The sequence below is a fragment of the Ambystoma mexicanum genome, chromosome 11, assembly GCF_040938575.1.
Source record: "Ambystoma mexicanum isolate Mex_15411 chromosome 11, UKY_AmexF1_1, whole genome shotgun sequence".
Taxonomy (NCBI): Eukaryota; Metazoa; Chordata; class Amphibia; order Caudata; family Ambystomatidae; genus Ambystoma; species Ambystoma mexicanum.
The window spans coordinates 17,875,516-17,893,131 of NC_090934.1; the positions used below are offsets into that span (position 1 = coordinate 17,875,516).

Sequence of the window (17,616 nt, forward strand, 5' to 3'; positions counted from 1 at the left end):
GCTTATGTGATGCAGGATGTTTGCTATGGTGATGCAGGATGTTTGCTTAGGTGATGCAGGCTGATTGTTAGGTGATGCAGGGTGTTTGCTAAGGTGATGCAGGATGCTTGCTTATGTGATGCAGGATGTTTGCTAAGCTGATGCAGGTTGTTTGCTAAGGTGATGCAGGATATTTGCTATGGTGATACAGGATGTTTGCTAAGGTGATGTGAATATGATACCAGATATTTGCCTGGAAAGGGCAAGGTATTTGCATGGGGGCTGTGGAGTGTTCTCCTATGTGATGCAGGGTGTTAGTCATGGAATATGGGGTGCTTCCCTAGGTGATGTGAGCTGTTTTCACCAATGATAGGGGCTATTTCACGAGTTGACTCAGAATGTTTGCCAAATCGGTGCACTGCATAATATTCTCCCGGGCTATGCGATGTGTCTGCCCACGGGATGTTAAGTGTTGGACCGGGTGATGCAGGGAGGTGCAGGGCCTCTGCCCCAAATGTGCTGGGTGTGCTCCAGTGGTTCGGCCTGATTAGTCCCGTGGTGCAGGGTGTTTGCCCCAGTGATGCAGAGTGTTTGCCCCAATGATGCCAGGTGCAGAGTGTTTGCCTGAGTGAGCCACTTACGCTCTGTGCTCCGTACTTTTTGCCATTACCTCACACCCGCCTCCCCTCCCCCGTTACCTGTTGCTGTGCTCCTTCACAATCTCATACATGCTGATGTGCAGGGACTTGTTCGCGTGCTGGGACACGCTTCGCATCTTGTAAATTCTGAACTCTGCTGCGGTCACGGCCTCCCCCGGTGGGATCTGGGTCAAGTCGAACTTGAACTCTTTCCAGTAGGGTTTCTGATAGAAGGTGTCCCTGTCGTGTTCAACTGCAAGACACAAGCACACAATCTGTCAGGGGAGGTTGGGGGAAGGGCTGTGGACGCATCATTCATAGACATGCTTCAATACAGCTAAGTATTATTAATTACCCACAGAGGAGAGGGCGTGGCACTTCTGTTGATGTCACCCCCAGCAACCCACCCGCTCCCATGAGAGCTGATGTGGGCTTGTGACCGCAAGGGGGTTTAATCGCAACATGAGCGACGCAGGGCCAATCGGAATGCCCAGAATGTAGTCAGTAACTACTGATATTGACTGCTTTCTAAACCCTCCGACTTTAGAAGCAAAAGTGGAAACAACCGAGAATAATTCTATGCTTTCAATTCAACGCACCAAAGTGGAAGCTAAAAAAGGCACCCCTGCTTACATGTTCCCACAGAGAAATGCTCCCTTTTACATTACCCACCATGCATAATGTATGTTCTTCCAGAGTCCTGATTCTCCGCCGGCTTCTAAGCAGAGTGATAACAGGTGTTACTATGTCCCCATTTATGGTCGTTTATTGACCTTGGAGGGGCGCAAAGCGAAGGCCGCAGAGGATTCGAATTGGCAAATTGTCGGCTGGGCCAATTACAGAGACCAGCGCTTGACGCATGCGCTATTCACTTGGATCTGGCTGAAGCAGTCTCAACTCAACCAAGTGTACGATGCAGGTGTTTGCCTTATTATTTAAATATTACAAACCACAACCACAATAGCTCCAAACCCTAGATTGCTATTAGCAGAGCCTGCTAATAGCCATCACTTAGGATAATGGCCCTTGCCCAACGTATGGCAATCGGCGCCTTTCAGGTGAGGCAATTTCCTGCAATAATGACCCCTCCCTAGTTGTATTACACTATAAAAGGGTCTCTAGTGTTAGAGCAGATACTAAGTTAATGGGTGGGTTGGATGGGCCTGCCAGTCCTAAATGCATGCGATGGTGTGATTGGATGGGCCTCTCAGGCTATATCTGCAGGAATTGCTCTGATTGCATGGGGCTTGCAGACCCTACCTGCAGGTAGGTAGGTTTGGGTGGGTGGTCTGATTGGATGGACCTGGCATGCCATGCCTGCAGAGGCTGATCTGATTGGATGTGTCTAGCAGACTGTATGCACTGATGGACATGGGGTTATAACATGGAAGACCTTCCACCTGGGTGGGCCTGGAAGAGCAGTAATTGGGTGGGGCTGCAGCTGAGTTCTGGCAGGCAAGTGATAGATGTTTAAAAAGTGAAAAAATAGGTCCCAAATAGCACGCTGCGCTATGGAGATGAAAAGTCACATGATTGTAAAAGAGATGCTTTACACAGTAAGTGGAAGGGAGATCATGTATTTGCATCATTGGTTCGCCTCCAATTGACATCTGTCCTACAGTGGAACAGGGAATAAGAATTGGTCCCTTGTTCTAAAGAACACACCTCCCGCCCTTATCCACAACACTACACATCTGTCAATACTCTGAAAAATACACTACAAATATGCTACACTAAGTGGAAAAAGGAGAACTGAATGGAAAATGAATAAACGAGAAAACGAACCATGTGCAAAATAGACAGTAAGACAGTAAGACAGTAAGACAGTAAGACATGCTATGAACACAGATGGGGAACAATAGCAGGGCATGTTCCGAGTAAATAACTACCCAACACAGAAAACAGATAAGAAGAAAAAGTCAATCGACTGGTGAATGAGATGCCGCTGACCGAATTATTCCTTCTGAATCAGTCACCAAACTCATCCGATACACAGGCCTCCTGCTTACTCTCCTGGGCCTATCAGCACGGGGCATATCTGCCAGCTCATTGCCATTCCCCTCCTGGACCTATCAGCACGGGGCATGTCTGCCAGCTCATTGCCATTCCCCTCCTGGACCTATCAGCACGGGGCATATCTGCCACCTCATTGCCATTCCCCTCCTGGGCCTATCAGCCCGGGGCATGTCTGCCAGCTCATTGCCATTCCCCTCCTGGGCCTATCAGCACGGGGCATGTCTGCCACCTCATTGCCATTCCCCTCCTCGGCCTATCAGCACGGGGCATGTCTGCCAGCTCATTGCCATTCCCCTCCTGGGCCTATCAGCACGGGGCATATCTGCCAGCTCATTGCCATTCCCCTCCTGGGCCTATGAGCACTGGGCATATCTGCCAGCTCATTGCCATTCCCCTCCTCGGCCTATCAGCACGGGGCATTTCTGCCACCTCACTGCCATTCCCCTCCTGGACCTATCAGCACGGGGCATATCTGCCACCTCACTACCATTCCCCTCCTCGGCCTATCAGCACGGGGCATATCTGCCAGCTCATTGCCATTCCCCTCCTCGGCCTATCAGCACGGGGCATATCTGCCAGCTCATTGCCATTCCCCTCCTCGGACTATCAGCACGGGGCATATCTGCCAGCTCATTGCCATTCCCCTCCTGGGCCTATCAGCACGGGGCATATCTGCCAGCTCATTGCCATTCCCCTCCTCGGCCTATCAGCACGGGGCATTTCTGCCACCTCACTGCCATTCCCCTCCTGGACCTATCAGCACGGGGCATATCTGCCACCTCATTGCCATTCCCCTCCTCGGCCTATCAGCACGGGGCATATCTGCCAGCTCATTGCCATTCCCCTCCTCGGCCTATCAGCACGGGGCATCCCTTCCTGGGCCTATCAGCACAGGGCATATCTGCCAGCTCATTACCATTCCCCTCCTCGGCCTATCAGCACGGGGTATATCTGCCAGCTCATTACCATTCCCCTCCTCGGCCTATCAGCACGGGGCATATCTGCCACCTCATTGCCATTCCCCTCCTCGGCCTATCAGCACGGGGCATATCTGCCAGCTCATTGCCATTCCCCTCCTCGGCCTATCAGCACGGGGCATCCCTTCCTGGGCCTATCAGCACAGGGCATATCTGCCAGCTCATTACCATTCCCCTCCTCGGCCTATCAGCACGGGGTATATCTGCCAGCTCATTACCATTCCCCTCCTCGGCCTATCAGCACGGGGCATATCTGCCAGCTCATTACCATTCCCCTCCTCGGCCTATCAGCACGGGGCATATCTGCCAGCTCATTGTCATTCCCCTCCTCGGCCTATCAGCACGGGGCATATCTGCCAGCTCATTGTCATTCCCCTCCTCGGCCTATCAGCACGGGGCATATCTGCCAGCTCATTGCCATTCCCCTCCTGGGCCTATCAGCACGGAGCATATCTGCCACCTCATTGCCATTCCCCTCCTGGGCCTATCAGCACGTTGCATATCTGCCAGCTCATTACCATTCCCCTCCTAGACCTATCAGCACGGGGCATATCTGCCACCTCATTACCATTCCCCTCCTCGGCCTATCAGCACGGGGCATATCTGCCAGCTCATTGCCATTCCCCTCCTCGGCCTATCAGCACGGGGCATATCTGCCAGCTCATTACCATTCCCCTCCTGGGCCTATCAGCACGGGGCATATCTGCCAGCTCATTGCCATTCCCCTCCTCGGCCTATCAGCACGGGGCATATCTGCCAGCTCATTGCCATTCCCCTCCTGGGCCTATGAGCACTGGGCATATCTGCCAGCTTATTGCCATTCCCCTCCTCGGCCTATCAGCACGGGGCATATCTGCCACCTCATTACCATTCCCCTCCTCGGCCTATCGGCACGGGGCATATCTGCCAGCTCATTGCCATTCCCCTCCTCGGCCTATCGGCACGGGGCATATCTGCCAGCTCATTACCATTCCCCTCCTGGGCCTATCAGCACGGGGCATATCTGCCAGCTCATTTCCATTCCCCTCCTCGGCCTATCAGCACGGGGCATATCTGCCAGCTCATTGCCATTCCCCTCCTGGGCCTATCAGCACGGGGCATATCTGCCAGCTCATTGCCATTCCCCTCCTCGGCCTATCAGCACGGGGCATATCTGCCGCCTCATTGCCATTCCCCTCCTGGGCCTATCTGCACGGGGCATATCTGCCAGCTCATTGCCATTCCCCTCCTCGGCCTATCAGCACGGGGCATATCTGCCAGCTCATTACCATTCCCCTCCTCGGCCTATCAGCACGGGGCATATCTGCCAGCTCACTGCCATTCCCCTCCTCGGCCTATCAGCACGGGGCATATCTGCCAGCTCATTGCCATTCCCCTCCTGGGCCTATCAGCACGGGGCATATCTGCCAGCTCATTGCCATTCCCCTCCTCGGCCTATCAGCACGGGGCATATCTGCCAGCTCATTGCCATTCCCCTCCTCGGCCTATCAGCACGGGGCATATCTGCCAGCTCATTGCCATTCCCCTCCTGGGCCTATCAGCACGGGGCATATCTGCCAGCTCACTGCCATTCCCCTCCTCGGCCTATCAGCACGGGGCATATCTGCCAGCTCACTACCATTCCCCTCCTGGGCCTATCAGCACGGGGCATATCTGCCAGCTCATTACCATTCCCCTCCTGGGCCTATCAGCACGGGGCATATCTGCCAGCTCATTACCATTCCCCTCCTGGGCCTATCAGCCAGCTCATTGCCATTCCCCTCCTCGGCCTATCAGCACGGGGCATATCTGCCAGCTCATTGCCATTCCCCTCCTGGGCCTATCAGCACGGGGCATATCTGCCAGCTCATTGCCATTCCCCTCCTGGGCCTATCAGCACGGGGCATATCTGCCAGCTCATTGCCATTCCCCTCCTCGGCCTATCAGCACGGGGCATATCTGCCGCCTCATTGCCATTCCCCTCCTGGGCCTATCTGCACGGGGCATATCTGCCAGCTCATTGCCATTCCCCTCCTCGGCCTATCAGCACGGGGCATATCTGCCAGCTCATTGCCATTCCCCTCCTGGGCCTATCAGCACGGGGCATATCTGCCAGCTCACTGCCATTCCCCTCCTCGGCCTATCAGCACGGGGCATATCTGCCAGCTCATTGCCATTCCCCTCCTGGGCCTATCAGCACGGGGCATATCTGCCAGCTCATTGCCATTCCCCTCCTGGGCCTATCAGCACGGGGCATATCTGCCAGCTCATTGCCATTCCCCTCCTGGGCCTATCAGCACGGGGCATATCTGCCAGCTCATTGCCATTCCCCTCCTGGGCCTATCAGCACGGGGCATATCTGCCAGCTCATTACCATTCCCCTCCTGGGCCTATCAGCACGGGGCATATCTGCCAGCTCATTTCCATTCCCCTCCTCGGCCTATCAGCACGGGGCATATCTGCCAGCTCATTGCCATTCCCCTCCTGGGCCTATCAGCACGGGGCATATCTGCCAGCTCATTGCCATTCCCCTCCTCGGCCTATCAGCACGGGGCATATCTGCCGCCTCATTGCCATTCCCCTCCTGGGCCTATCTGCACGGGGCATATCTGCCAGCTCATTGCCATTCCCCTCCTCGGCCTATCAGCACGGGGCATATCTGCCAGCTCATTACCATTCCCCTCCTGGGCCTATCAGCACGGGGCATATCTGCCAGCTCACTGCCATTCCCCTCCTCGGCCTATCAGCACGGGGCATATCTGCCAGCTCATTGCCATTCCCCTCCTGGGCCTATCAGCACGGGGCATATCTGCCAGCTCATTGCCATTCCCCTCCTGGGCCTATCAGCACGGGGCATATCTGCCAGCTCATTGCCATTCCCCTCCTCGGCCTATCAGCACGGGGCATATCTGCCAGCTCATTACCATTCCCCTCCTGGGCCTATCAGCACGGGGCATATCTGCCAGCTCACTGCCATTCCCCTCCTCGGCCTATCAGCACGGGGCATATCTGCCAGCTCACTGCCATTCCCCTCCTCGGCCTATCAGCACGGGGCATATCTGCCAGCTCACTACCATTCCCCTCCTGGGCCTATCAGCACGGGGCATATCTGCCAGCTCACTACCATTCCCCTCCTGGGCCTATCAGCACGGGGCATATCTGCCAGCTCATTACCATTCCCCTCCTGGGCCTATCAGCACGGGGCATATCTGCCAGCTCATTGCCATTCCCCTCCTGGGCCTATCAGCACGGGGCATATCTGCCAGCTCATTGCCATTCCCCTCCTGGGCCTATCAGCACGGGGCATATCTGCCAGCTCATTGCCATTCCCCTCCTCGGCCTATCAGCACGGGGCATATCTGCCAGCTCATTGCCATTCCCCTCCTCGGCCTATCAGCACGGGGCATATCTGCCGCCTCATTGCCATTCCCCTCCTGGGCCTATCTGCACGGGGCATATCTGCCAGCTCATTGCCATTCCCCTCCTCGGCCTATCAGCACGGGGCATATCTGCCAGCTCATTACCATTCCCCTCCTGGGCCTATCAGCACGGGGCATATCTGCCAGCTCACTGCCATTCCCCTCCTCGGCCTATCAGCACGGGGCATATCTGCCAGCTCATTGCCATTCCCCTCCTGGGCCTATCAGCACGGGGCATATCTGCCAGCTCATTGCCATTCCCCTCCTGGGCCTATCAGCACGGGGCATATCTGCCAGCTCATTGCCATTCCCCTCCTGGGCCTATCAGCACGGGGCATATCTGCCAGCTCATTGCCATTCCCCTCCTGGGCCTATCAGCACGGGGCATATCTGCCAGCTCATTGCCATTCCCCTCCTGGGCCTATCAGCACGGGGCATATCTGCCAGCTCATTGCCATTCCCCTCCTGGGCCTATCAGCACGGGGCATATCTGCCTCCTCATTACCATTCCCCTCCTGGGCCTATCAGCACGGGGCATATCTGCCAGCTCATTGCCATTCCCCTCCTGGGCCTATCAGCACGGGGCATATCTGCCAGCTCATTGCCATTCCCCTCCTGGGCCTATCAGCACGGGGCATATCTGCCAGCTCATTGCCATTCCCCTCCTGGGCCTATCAGCACGGGGCATATCTGCCTCCTCATTACCATTCCCCTTCGCATTACCTTGGTGTTGTATGCCATCCCTACCAGCAGTCCTTTTTTCTTTATTAGTTTGTTTGTTTTTTATTTTGTTTTTGGCTGTAAATTTAGTTACACCTTTACAAATTGGCAACAAAACATATGATACGGCAAAGAATAAGAACACTACATTACACATTACAGTTTTTCAACTGCCTAAGAATAAAAAGTTTTCAAACCACGATATGTTGCCACAAATAAAACAGCGTTGCCCTCTTCACTTTCGGGTTACATTACTCAAAAGAATAACAAATATCAGTATTGAACATTTCCATTCATAGTCATGAGACAAAGTTCATTTCAAATAAAAATAATACATAGTGTTTCTTAAAATCAAATAGTACTCAGTCCATCAGGTAAAACCGACTGTGACCTAAGACTGGGTCTTTATACCTTTATGTCAGTTAACACAAAGAAGGGCTACCAGAAATCAAGTCAGAGTTGTGAAGGAGTTACCAAAAAGAAAAACGCACTTCCCATAATACAACCAACATCAAAACATACCCTGGCATTTTTTCAAATTCTCTAGTGAAAGCAAGCGTCTTAGATTAACACGTCTAGTTATTTTTCACATGAATATACTTCCATCTGCTCCAATTATAGAATTTAATACACCAGACATACTAGCATAGGGCACACCCAGAAATTGCACCTAAGCCATAATGTCTATTAGCCTGAAGTTGTTTTCCTTTAAAGCAGCCTTAAAAGTCCCCAAAAGTCACACCGTGACCAATATTATCGAGTTGCTGTTACCCCACATGCAACGTGTCCAAACCAGGTACCGTGCAAGGTTCGAGGAAGCTCCTATATCCATGTCTAAACATGTTTGGCTTTGACATTCAAAGTAAGGACAGTACAAAAATAAGTGCTGTAGGGTTTCAAATTTGCACAGAACCTGCAAATATGGCTCAAGTCAGACACTCCATGACCCTGCCATTTGCTAATGCAGAAAACCGTGTGGATTAAATCGAGTCAAAATCTCATGTAGGTCACCCAAGTGTTATTGTCGGGAAAACACAGGAGATAACGACTACGAGGTTTCTGTGCATGACTAAAATAGGCCAACAGTCCTTTTACCATTGGTACTTGACAGTAATGGATTTTCATGCTTACTCACTCTACCGATATTTCAATCCCTTTCATCTGCCGTCCTTACAACTCCTTGCATCACCTCTGTCACCATTATGGCTTTGGAACAAGACCCACCTTGCCTGTGTAATGCAAGGGGCAGTTCAATCTGCACACAGTCAACTTCCACCCCATCACACACCTTGGATACTTTGCGAATGTCATACACAACTTTGTTACTCATCTGTCTCTCTCTAATTGTTCTCCAAACATCTTCCACTCTCACCTTACTCACACTTGATCTACCCATCCACCTTGGACACACTCTAGTGTTAGGCTTCCTGCCTCTGAGAACCTCAAACTCCAGTCATGAAATGAGGAGACAATCTGTACGCACCCACAGTTTCATCAACAGCCTTCTTCCAGTCCTTGTTATCTGCTGGGGCATCCTGCATACTCTGCTTTATTACATGATTAAATCTTTCAACCAAACCATTTGTCTCAGGATGGTAAATAGAACTTGTGCAATGTTCAATACCATTACACTGATGAAAATTCTACATCTAGTTCGATACAAGTTGTACACCATTTTCAGTAAGTAAAATATGGGGATATTTCCCTTGAAATTCCACATCATGGAATTTTATGATATCACTGGTGCATATACTCTGTGTCTCCTGTACTTCAACCCCTCTAGACAAGAAATCAAATAACACCATACAATAAACTTGTTTCCCTTGACTCCTCACAGGACCAACAATATAGAAACCAACTCTTTCCCACAGAACTGTAGGGATCATCATGACCATCATTGAGCTAGACCTGCTAACATAACCCTTAGTAGAATTTTCACACGTAATGCATTCTCTGACCATTCTCTCAATTTGTATATCCATGCCTGGCCAACAATAATCTTGTCTAACTCTTTGTTAGGTTTTTGACATTCCTTGATGCCCCTCATGTTAATGCTAATGTTAATGGGTCTTGTACTGCTGGCACTGTTACCAGTTGCGTGTCTCTTGGTGCTCTGACAGATCTCCAATGGAAAGAGGGTTGAGGGTGTGTGTTAATGGGATTGAGAAGGAGATCAGAAAGAGCTTTGATGTGCTGTTGGCAGCTCAGCTTGAAGAAACTGGTCACTGAGTGTTGGTGCGTTTTCAGTTGGTAGCCATCATGTGGTGTTGAGGTATGATTGTGTACGGTTTACTTTCATGTTTGATGTTGTGAAGCATGTGTGGATTGTGGTGCGGTAGAGGTGTGTTTGTGTTTAGTTCAGAGTTTGAGGGTGAGTAGGCAGAATGGTGAGTTTTTAGTACAGTTATTTAGTGGCAACACATTTCCTACCCCAACAATCCATCTAGGTGCGACACATTTCCCACCCTCAACAATCCATCTAGGTGCAACACGTTTCCACCCGCCAACAATCGATCTAGGTGCGATAGATTTCCCACCCCCAACAATCCATCTAAGTGTGACACATTTCCCACCCTCAACAATCCATTTAGGTGTGACACATTTCCTACTGCCAACAATCCAAAGTGCACAACATTTCCCACCCCCAACAATCCATCTAAGTGCAATACATTTCCCACCCCCAAAATCCATCTCAGTGCGATACATTTCCCACCCCCAACAATCCATCCAAGTATGATACATGTCTTGTCCCCATTAATCCATCTAGGTGCGATACATTTCCCACCCCCAACAATCCATCCAAGTATGATACATGTCTTGTCCCCATTAATCCATCTAAGTGTGATACATTTCCCACCCCCAACAATCCATCTAAGTGTGACACATTTCCCACCCCCAAAAATCCATCTAAGTGCGATACATTTCCCACCCCCAACAATCCATCCAAGTATGATACATGTCTTGTCCCCATTAATCCATCTAAGTGTGATACATTTCCAACCATGGGCAACCAACATCATTTTTTCTCTCTCTCCAACTGGTGGAACAATTTGATCACCTCTCAAAACAAACCCATTTTAAAAATGCCACTCATTATAAACCATTTTATTTGCTTATGATTGAAATCCTCGACATGCTCCCACTTTCCAGAGTATCTTTCAATCCTTACATCCGAATTCATGGCCTCTTTCTACTCCTCCTTAGACACAGTTCCTTGTTCTACACTAAGAACTTGTTGCTTGCACTCCTCCTCACCATCATCTATCACATTAGTGAGTCTCGACAAGCAATCCGCTGGTTTATTCCGAATGCCGGAACATATTGCACATCCCATGTATGCTCCTGCAAGTTAGTGATGGAACGACAGCGTGTCCAAACCCTTGGAAGTTAAAATCTCCTTTAACGGTTTGTGGTCTGACATCAGCACAAACCTAGTTCCCCATAAGAATGGTCTGAATTTCTCCACTGCCCATTTGATTGCCAGCGATTCCTTCCCTTTAGTAGAATAGTTTATTTCCGATTGTTTTAAAACACTAGATGCAAAGCCATTGTGAACTTCTGTTCTCCTTCTCTTTGTAACAGGAGTGCACCCAAACCCTTGTTGCTTACATCCGTTGTTACAACACTCACTCTACATGTATCATAATTGCTCAGAATTGGTGTTTGATTGAGAGCCTTTTTTATCTCCACAAATTCCATTTCACAATGGCTAACCCATTCAAAATTCACTTCCTTCTTCGCTAATTTCCTCATGTGAAATGTCTTACTTGCAAATGCCTGAATACAATTGCCATGGTATTGTAAGGGTACAGATAAACTCGCAAGTACCAACCTCTGACCCCGGTACTCACCAGTACCGAGCAGGTGAAAAATAATACTAACTGAGACAGCCTTACTCCATTCCAGAAATATAAACGTGAAGAGAACACTAACGCAGAATCCATGACTTACACTTAAATAGGCAGCTCATGTAAACTGCCATACAGAAATAGGTAGTTTAAATGGCATTAGTGTAGGAACTGAAACTAGATCAAAATAGAGCATTGTGTTGGCACCTGGATAGGAAGGAGCCAGGCTCCAGCATACAAACGAGAAGGGCTCACTACACGAATAGAGTTTTACCGATTGAAAGTCATTGCAATTGGTATGTATAGCTGTGAACTGGTGACAATGACAAGTAGGAAATTCTTGGAAAGCAAAATCTGGATGCCCACCATGGCTCTTCCAAAGTGAGTCCCAATCAATGCAAACAGATCGGAATTTGAACTAACTTTATGGTGGGCCCAGGGTGCCAAGCGAAATGTCTTTCATTTAAATAAACATATGCACTCTGCAAAAACAACACAGGGTTTCTACCTTTACGAGTCGAACCCTAGGCTTTTTTTAACTTTATTTCATAGGAGATTTTTGCCCTTTTATAAGATGGTTGATCTTGACGTTCTAGATTCAGTTTATGTATTGAAAAAGAAAATCAAACATTGGGACTTGTGTATGGACATCGAGGATTTGGGGAGATTGGTGTTGTTTAAAGAAAAAATGAATTTCTACCTCCCATTGATAAACCAAGATTGTACCTACACAAAATTCTCAGAAAAGTAGGGAACGCCATCTTAGATTTTGTTTGAATTGTCTACCAACCCTCGAGGTGATTGGTCCTAAAGTAGGCTTACCGAAGGAACTTGGCGGATTTAGGTTGTGTGGGCAGGCACCGTTGGAGTCCTGTTTTCATTTGGTACTAGAATACCCTGCCTTTTTTAATGAGAGGATCATACCTCTGTGTCCTTTTATTCATTCAACCAATCGGGTCTTGACAAATTTTCATGGGATAAACTAATGTTAACTTCTAATCAATCTCTCAGATTAGCCTTGGGAGAATGAATAGAATCATCTATAAGTTAATTAAGCTGGGAGAATATGAGCTGAGCTTGGTCTGGATCGGCTAAAAGCGCTGTAGTGATTGGTGACTGAGGGACACTTTTGAAGAACGCTGTGGCTGCTTGTGATTGACACTTCGGTCAACTTGGAACTGAAATGGTTTTATTCAAGTTTTATTATGATCTTAACTATGTCTAAGTTTGAACTTTATTCTAAATGTTTTACATTGAATCTAATTTCTACACATTTTGTGTATTAATAACACTATTCTTAAAAATAGTGTGAAAAGTTTATTGTAAACTGAAATACACTTAAAAAAACAAGTGTAAGTATATCTCTATTTTTCTCCTGCCCCTTCATTTACCGGAATGCAAAGTAATATGAGCCCAAACATTCTGTTTCATGACTGTTCTATCAAGTCTACAGGAAGGACAGGGACAAAAAGAAATGCATCATACGATCACCTGCTTGTAACTATTTTTCAGCTTTCTGCACTCCTCCCCTTTATGAACACCCACAGTCCCTGGCCACCTTCTATCAACCATCCTGCCGAAATCTAATGTTAACTGCATTTAGGCGCTTAAACAAACATCTGATCGTGGAAGTTACGTTTCAGAGTGCTGAGGATATCTTTCACCATATTCAGGTGTAGAGGAGGTACCAAGCACGATTCACACTCCAACCACCCATTTTGAAGTACCAGGAACATTCACGCTGAAATATGACATATGATGAACAAATAAACCAGCAGAGAGCCGCAGTGGGGCTCTGTCCAGTACCCATCAGAGGAACAACACCAATTGAAGTACCGACACATAAGAAAACCTGGACAGTGAGGTACCCATTGAGAAAACCATATCGACCAATGAGACAGAATGAATATTGTCAGAATGCAATACCTGAAGAAGCCAAGAAGCTACTAAAAGAAGACGAATGGTGACGTCATAAGAACCCGGACTGACTCACATATAGAAGATATAACGACTTGAGAATGATGAAAAGAGACGAAACACCATGGATAAGTGACATCCTGAGCCTAAAGTGAAATAATTGATGTCAAAATGTCAGAAGCTTATGCCACGAGCGTGATGAAGATATTCAGCAAGTTTAAACGTGTACATATGCACAGTAACCATAAGAAGCACAGAAATCGTGAGGCTTGCTTATGCTTAGTAGTAAGATAAATTGCGGCAAGTGCCACATGTACATATTTACCTCAAGAAAGCACTTTATACAAGTATACTTCCACTATGCACAAGAGCAGAATCGACCAAAGGTTGCTAAAGGTCTCAAGAGGAGAACTTTGCAGCAAACAAATCGAAAATTAAAGACAGGGAGAAACTCAGACGAAGACAACCATGCCAAGACGCCAAGGTCATATCAGCTGAAATAGACCAACAGTGGTTACAATGAATGAAAAGAAGAACACAGTATCCTGCGCAGAAAGGTTAAGATAAGCCACAGATGGCAGAAGACTGGCAGAATTAAATCAAATACACCAAATTGCATGGAGAATAAGACGATTTCACAGTGTCGGAATCACGTGACCGAGCAAGCAGAAGGGTTGAAACTTTCACACCTACGCATGGACCCTTGCCATGCCCAGATGCCTTAACCTTCCCTGACCAAGAAGCAGACTTGAGGCCAAAATACAAATAAATAATTGACACATGGCCACTGAGGTGATGATTGATTGTAACAATAATTGGAGGGAAGCTGGGGGGCAGACAAACTCCCTGCACCTGGCCAGCTATTCTGCACGCTGCTAAGCAAATGGAAAAGTATGAGGGGGGTTGATGCCAACCCAATCAGAGTGAACTATGTAATCTAGGGTCCTATAGTTAGTAGAACCAATGAGACATCGTACTTTTAGTGACGTTTACAGTAGCCATTTTTAAGGAAGGGCTTAGTTGCCCCACCTGATATTGTTTATCCAATCCCCTCTCCCCGTTACCATATACAAATATAGTGCCTATATTAAAGTTACCTTCCTAGAACCAATGAAGTGCATGCTACATTTTAAGAAATTACACGTCAGTGATGACAAGTTTTTGGTATAAATACTATGTTTTTTCTGAAAGTAATTGGAGTTGAAGCGAGAAGGAAGATCGAGCGATTGCTGATATTCATGAACTCCCTGTTTTTTTTACTTGTCATTAAACGGACTCCCTTTGCCAAACTATTGAGTTGTCATAATTGATTTGATACTAGAGTACTAATCAGCAACCCCATCCATCTCAAAGGGTGCTGCTACTCATCTTAAAGTGCTGTTTGGGAAACCCCCAGTCCTATGTGCCGGCTGGGGTCCCTACCGCACACTTGGTAGCAGAGATTGATGGTTTGATTAGAATCGATTAGAAGAAGACACCCATTGACCATCGACATAAGTAACTCTGGGTCCTCTGCAATATCACAAGTCATTTTGCCATCTGGCTAAGTAGAACGAGAGGCTCCTTGTGGATAGTGGATAGTCTAGGTGTAAACCCTGGAGGTTAGGTCTGAAGGAACCTGTGCATTTCCCCACAAACCCCTTCCCACTTCTACGAGCAGCTAATCGGACGAACAGCAAGGAGAGGCGGTAATGAAGGCGGTGATCCCGAGCATCCCCGTTACCATATACAGATATAGTGCCTATATTAAAGTTACCTTCCTAGAACCAATGAAGTGCATGCTACGCTTTAAGAAATTACACGTCGGTGATGACAAGTTTTTGGTATAAATACTATGTTTTTTCTGAAAGTAATTGGAGATGAAGAGAGAAGGAAGATCGAGCGATTGCTGATATTCATGAACTCCCTGTTTTTTGTACTTGTCATTAAACGGACTCCCTTTGCCAAACTATTGAGTTGTCATTATTGATTTGATACTAGAGTACTAATCAGCAACCCCATCCATCTCAAGGGTGCTGCTACTCATCTTAAAGTGCTGTTTGGGAAACCCCCAGTCCTATGTGCCGGCTGGGGTCCCTACCGCACACTTGGTAGCAGAGATTGATGGTTTGATTAGAATCGATTAGAAGAAGACACCCATTGGCCATCGACATAAGTAACTCTGGGTCCTCTGCAATATCACAAGTCATTTTGCCATCTGGCTAAGTAGAATGAGAGGCTCCTTGGGGATAGTGGATAGTCTAGTGGATAAACCCTGCAGGTTAGGTCTGAAGGAACCTGTGCATTCCCCCACAAACCCCTTCCCACTTCTACGAGCAGCTAATCGGACGAACAGCAAGGAGAGGCGGTAATGAAGGCGGTGATCCCGAGCATCCAGAAAGGAAAAAAATGCGAGCGGTGAGTGAAAAAGACTAAATGCTTTGGCAAAAAGTTACATGCCTTAGAACAAGTAAGGGAAGGTAACGGAGGGAGGTGGCACAAAAATAACAACAGAGTAAGAGCATAACATATATAAGGGGAAAATATTAACTTAAAGCTACCCCAGCAATAGAAGAGAGATACCGGGAGGATACCTGAGAATAGAGAGAGATACCGGGAGGATACCCGAGCAAGGAGGATACGCCCAAATACCTAGTTTTAATATAGCGCTAGAAGAAGCCTGCATTTAAAGTCCTGAAAAAAATAGGATGCAGTAGGAGACCAAAACGATTAAAGACATTTTTCAAAGAAATGGGCTTACATTCCATATCGGAATAATGATAGGGGCAGGAGATTTATGTATCCGGCCGGAGTCTGTCTAGTCTCTTACGTCTGCATTGTGTTTTTTCTGTCCCTTTTTTCTGACGTCACGAGGTAAGAACATTTTTGGGGGAAATAGCATGAAAATTGTGCAATTGTATAGAAAACATGTTGTATGAAATGAATTGATGGTTGTTGTTTGAAAAAGAAAAAGTAACATTTTTAGGAAAAAACAGGATTGGTGCTTGCTCATATTGTTGATTTTGGTTGAGAAACATAAAGCATAATAAAGTGTTATATAGGGACAAGATAAACAGATTTAAGCATGGAAGACATTACACCGTTAGTACACTTGTGCAAACAGTTGCCAAAACATGCACCTAAGCTGAAGAAGTACAGTGCGGAATGGGTTAAAGGAACCGCCCACAAAATGTTTATGCCATGGCCCCAAGACGGATCGCTATCTAAAACGCTCCTGCAACACATGATGGCATATTTGCACGCCACGTATACTGGCAAAAAGTTAGATAAATGCCTACCTACTTTAGAGCTTTTGAAGATGAACCAAGAGGATAAGGAGGAGGGGCCACCGTTAGATTGGATACTTAACATATGCACAGAGGGGGTGAAATGCCTTCGGCGCCACCCGCCCCGTCTGAAACAAAAAGCGAAGCCAGTAAAAATGAAGGATTGTATCCTTTGAGAGAACTTAAAGCAGCCACGGGATATAGCAACCCGGCATATGAATCTCCTATGCAAAGTAGTGACGAAAACCCAGACAAAGACAGAGATAGAGATATCACCTCCAAAGTCCCGAAGGACAAGGAGAGACGCGAAAAGGAAAAAGGAGATCAAGCACAAGCAAGTACATCTCTAGATACAAGTAGAGAGGGAAAGAGATGGAAAGGAGATGAGGACAGAACTGATGAGATGGCATTCAAACAGAACTAATGGATGGGAGGTCAGATTGTATTGAAACTCAATGGTAAAGGCATTGAGGACGTGAGACAAAAGGGAAAGTCAGACAATTCAAAAAGGAAAGATAAGGAAAAGGAAAAAGGATTGAGAGATGAAAGAATCAGGAAAAAAGATAGACAGAGACGAGAGCAGCTGTATCGTGAAGAGCAAGAAAGGAAACACGATCATAAGCCAAGAGCAGCTAATGACCAGGACAGGCAGGAACAAAGAATAATAGAAGAAGAAGCACAAAAGATACGGGAGAAGAGAATAAAAAGACAAAGGGATGAGGAAATACGAAAGGCAAATGAACGCAAAGATGCAAAGAAACAGGAAGAAGATAGGAACAGAGAGTTCGATAACGACATAGAACGCAAGAGAAGACAGAGGGCACGGGATCTTGAATATCTGGAAAGAGGTCAAAAAA

The 17,616-nt window shown here is 47.5% G+C and overlaps 1 protein-coding gene across 1 annotated transcript in view; it reads right to left on the reverse strand.

Moving 5' to 3' along the window:
• BMP8A (bone morphogenetic protein 8a) overlaps positions 1 to 17,616 on the reverse strand; it is a 227,877-nt gene that overhangs the window by 101,776 nt on the left and 108,485 nt on the right. Inside the window, exon 2 of the mRNA XM_069622415.1 lies at positions 678 to 870. Coding sequence (XP_069478516.1) covers positions 678 to 870 — 193 coding nt within the window. The remainder of the gene's footprint in view (positions 1 to 677; positions 871 to 17,616) is intronic.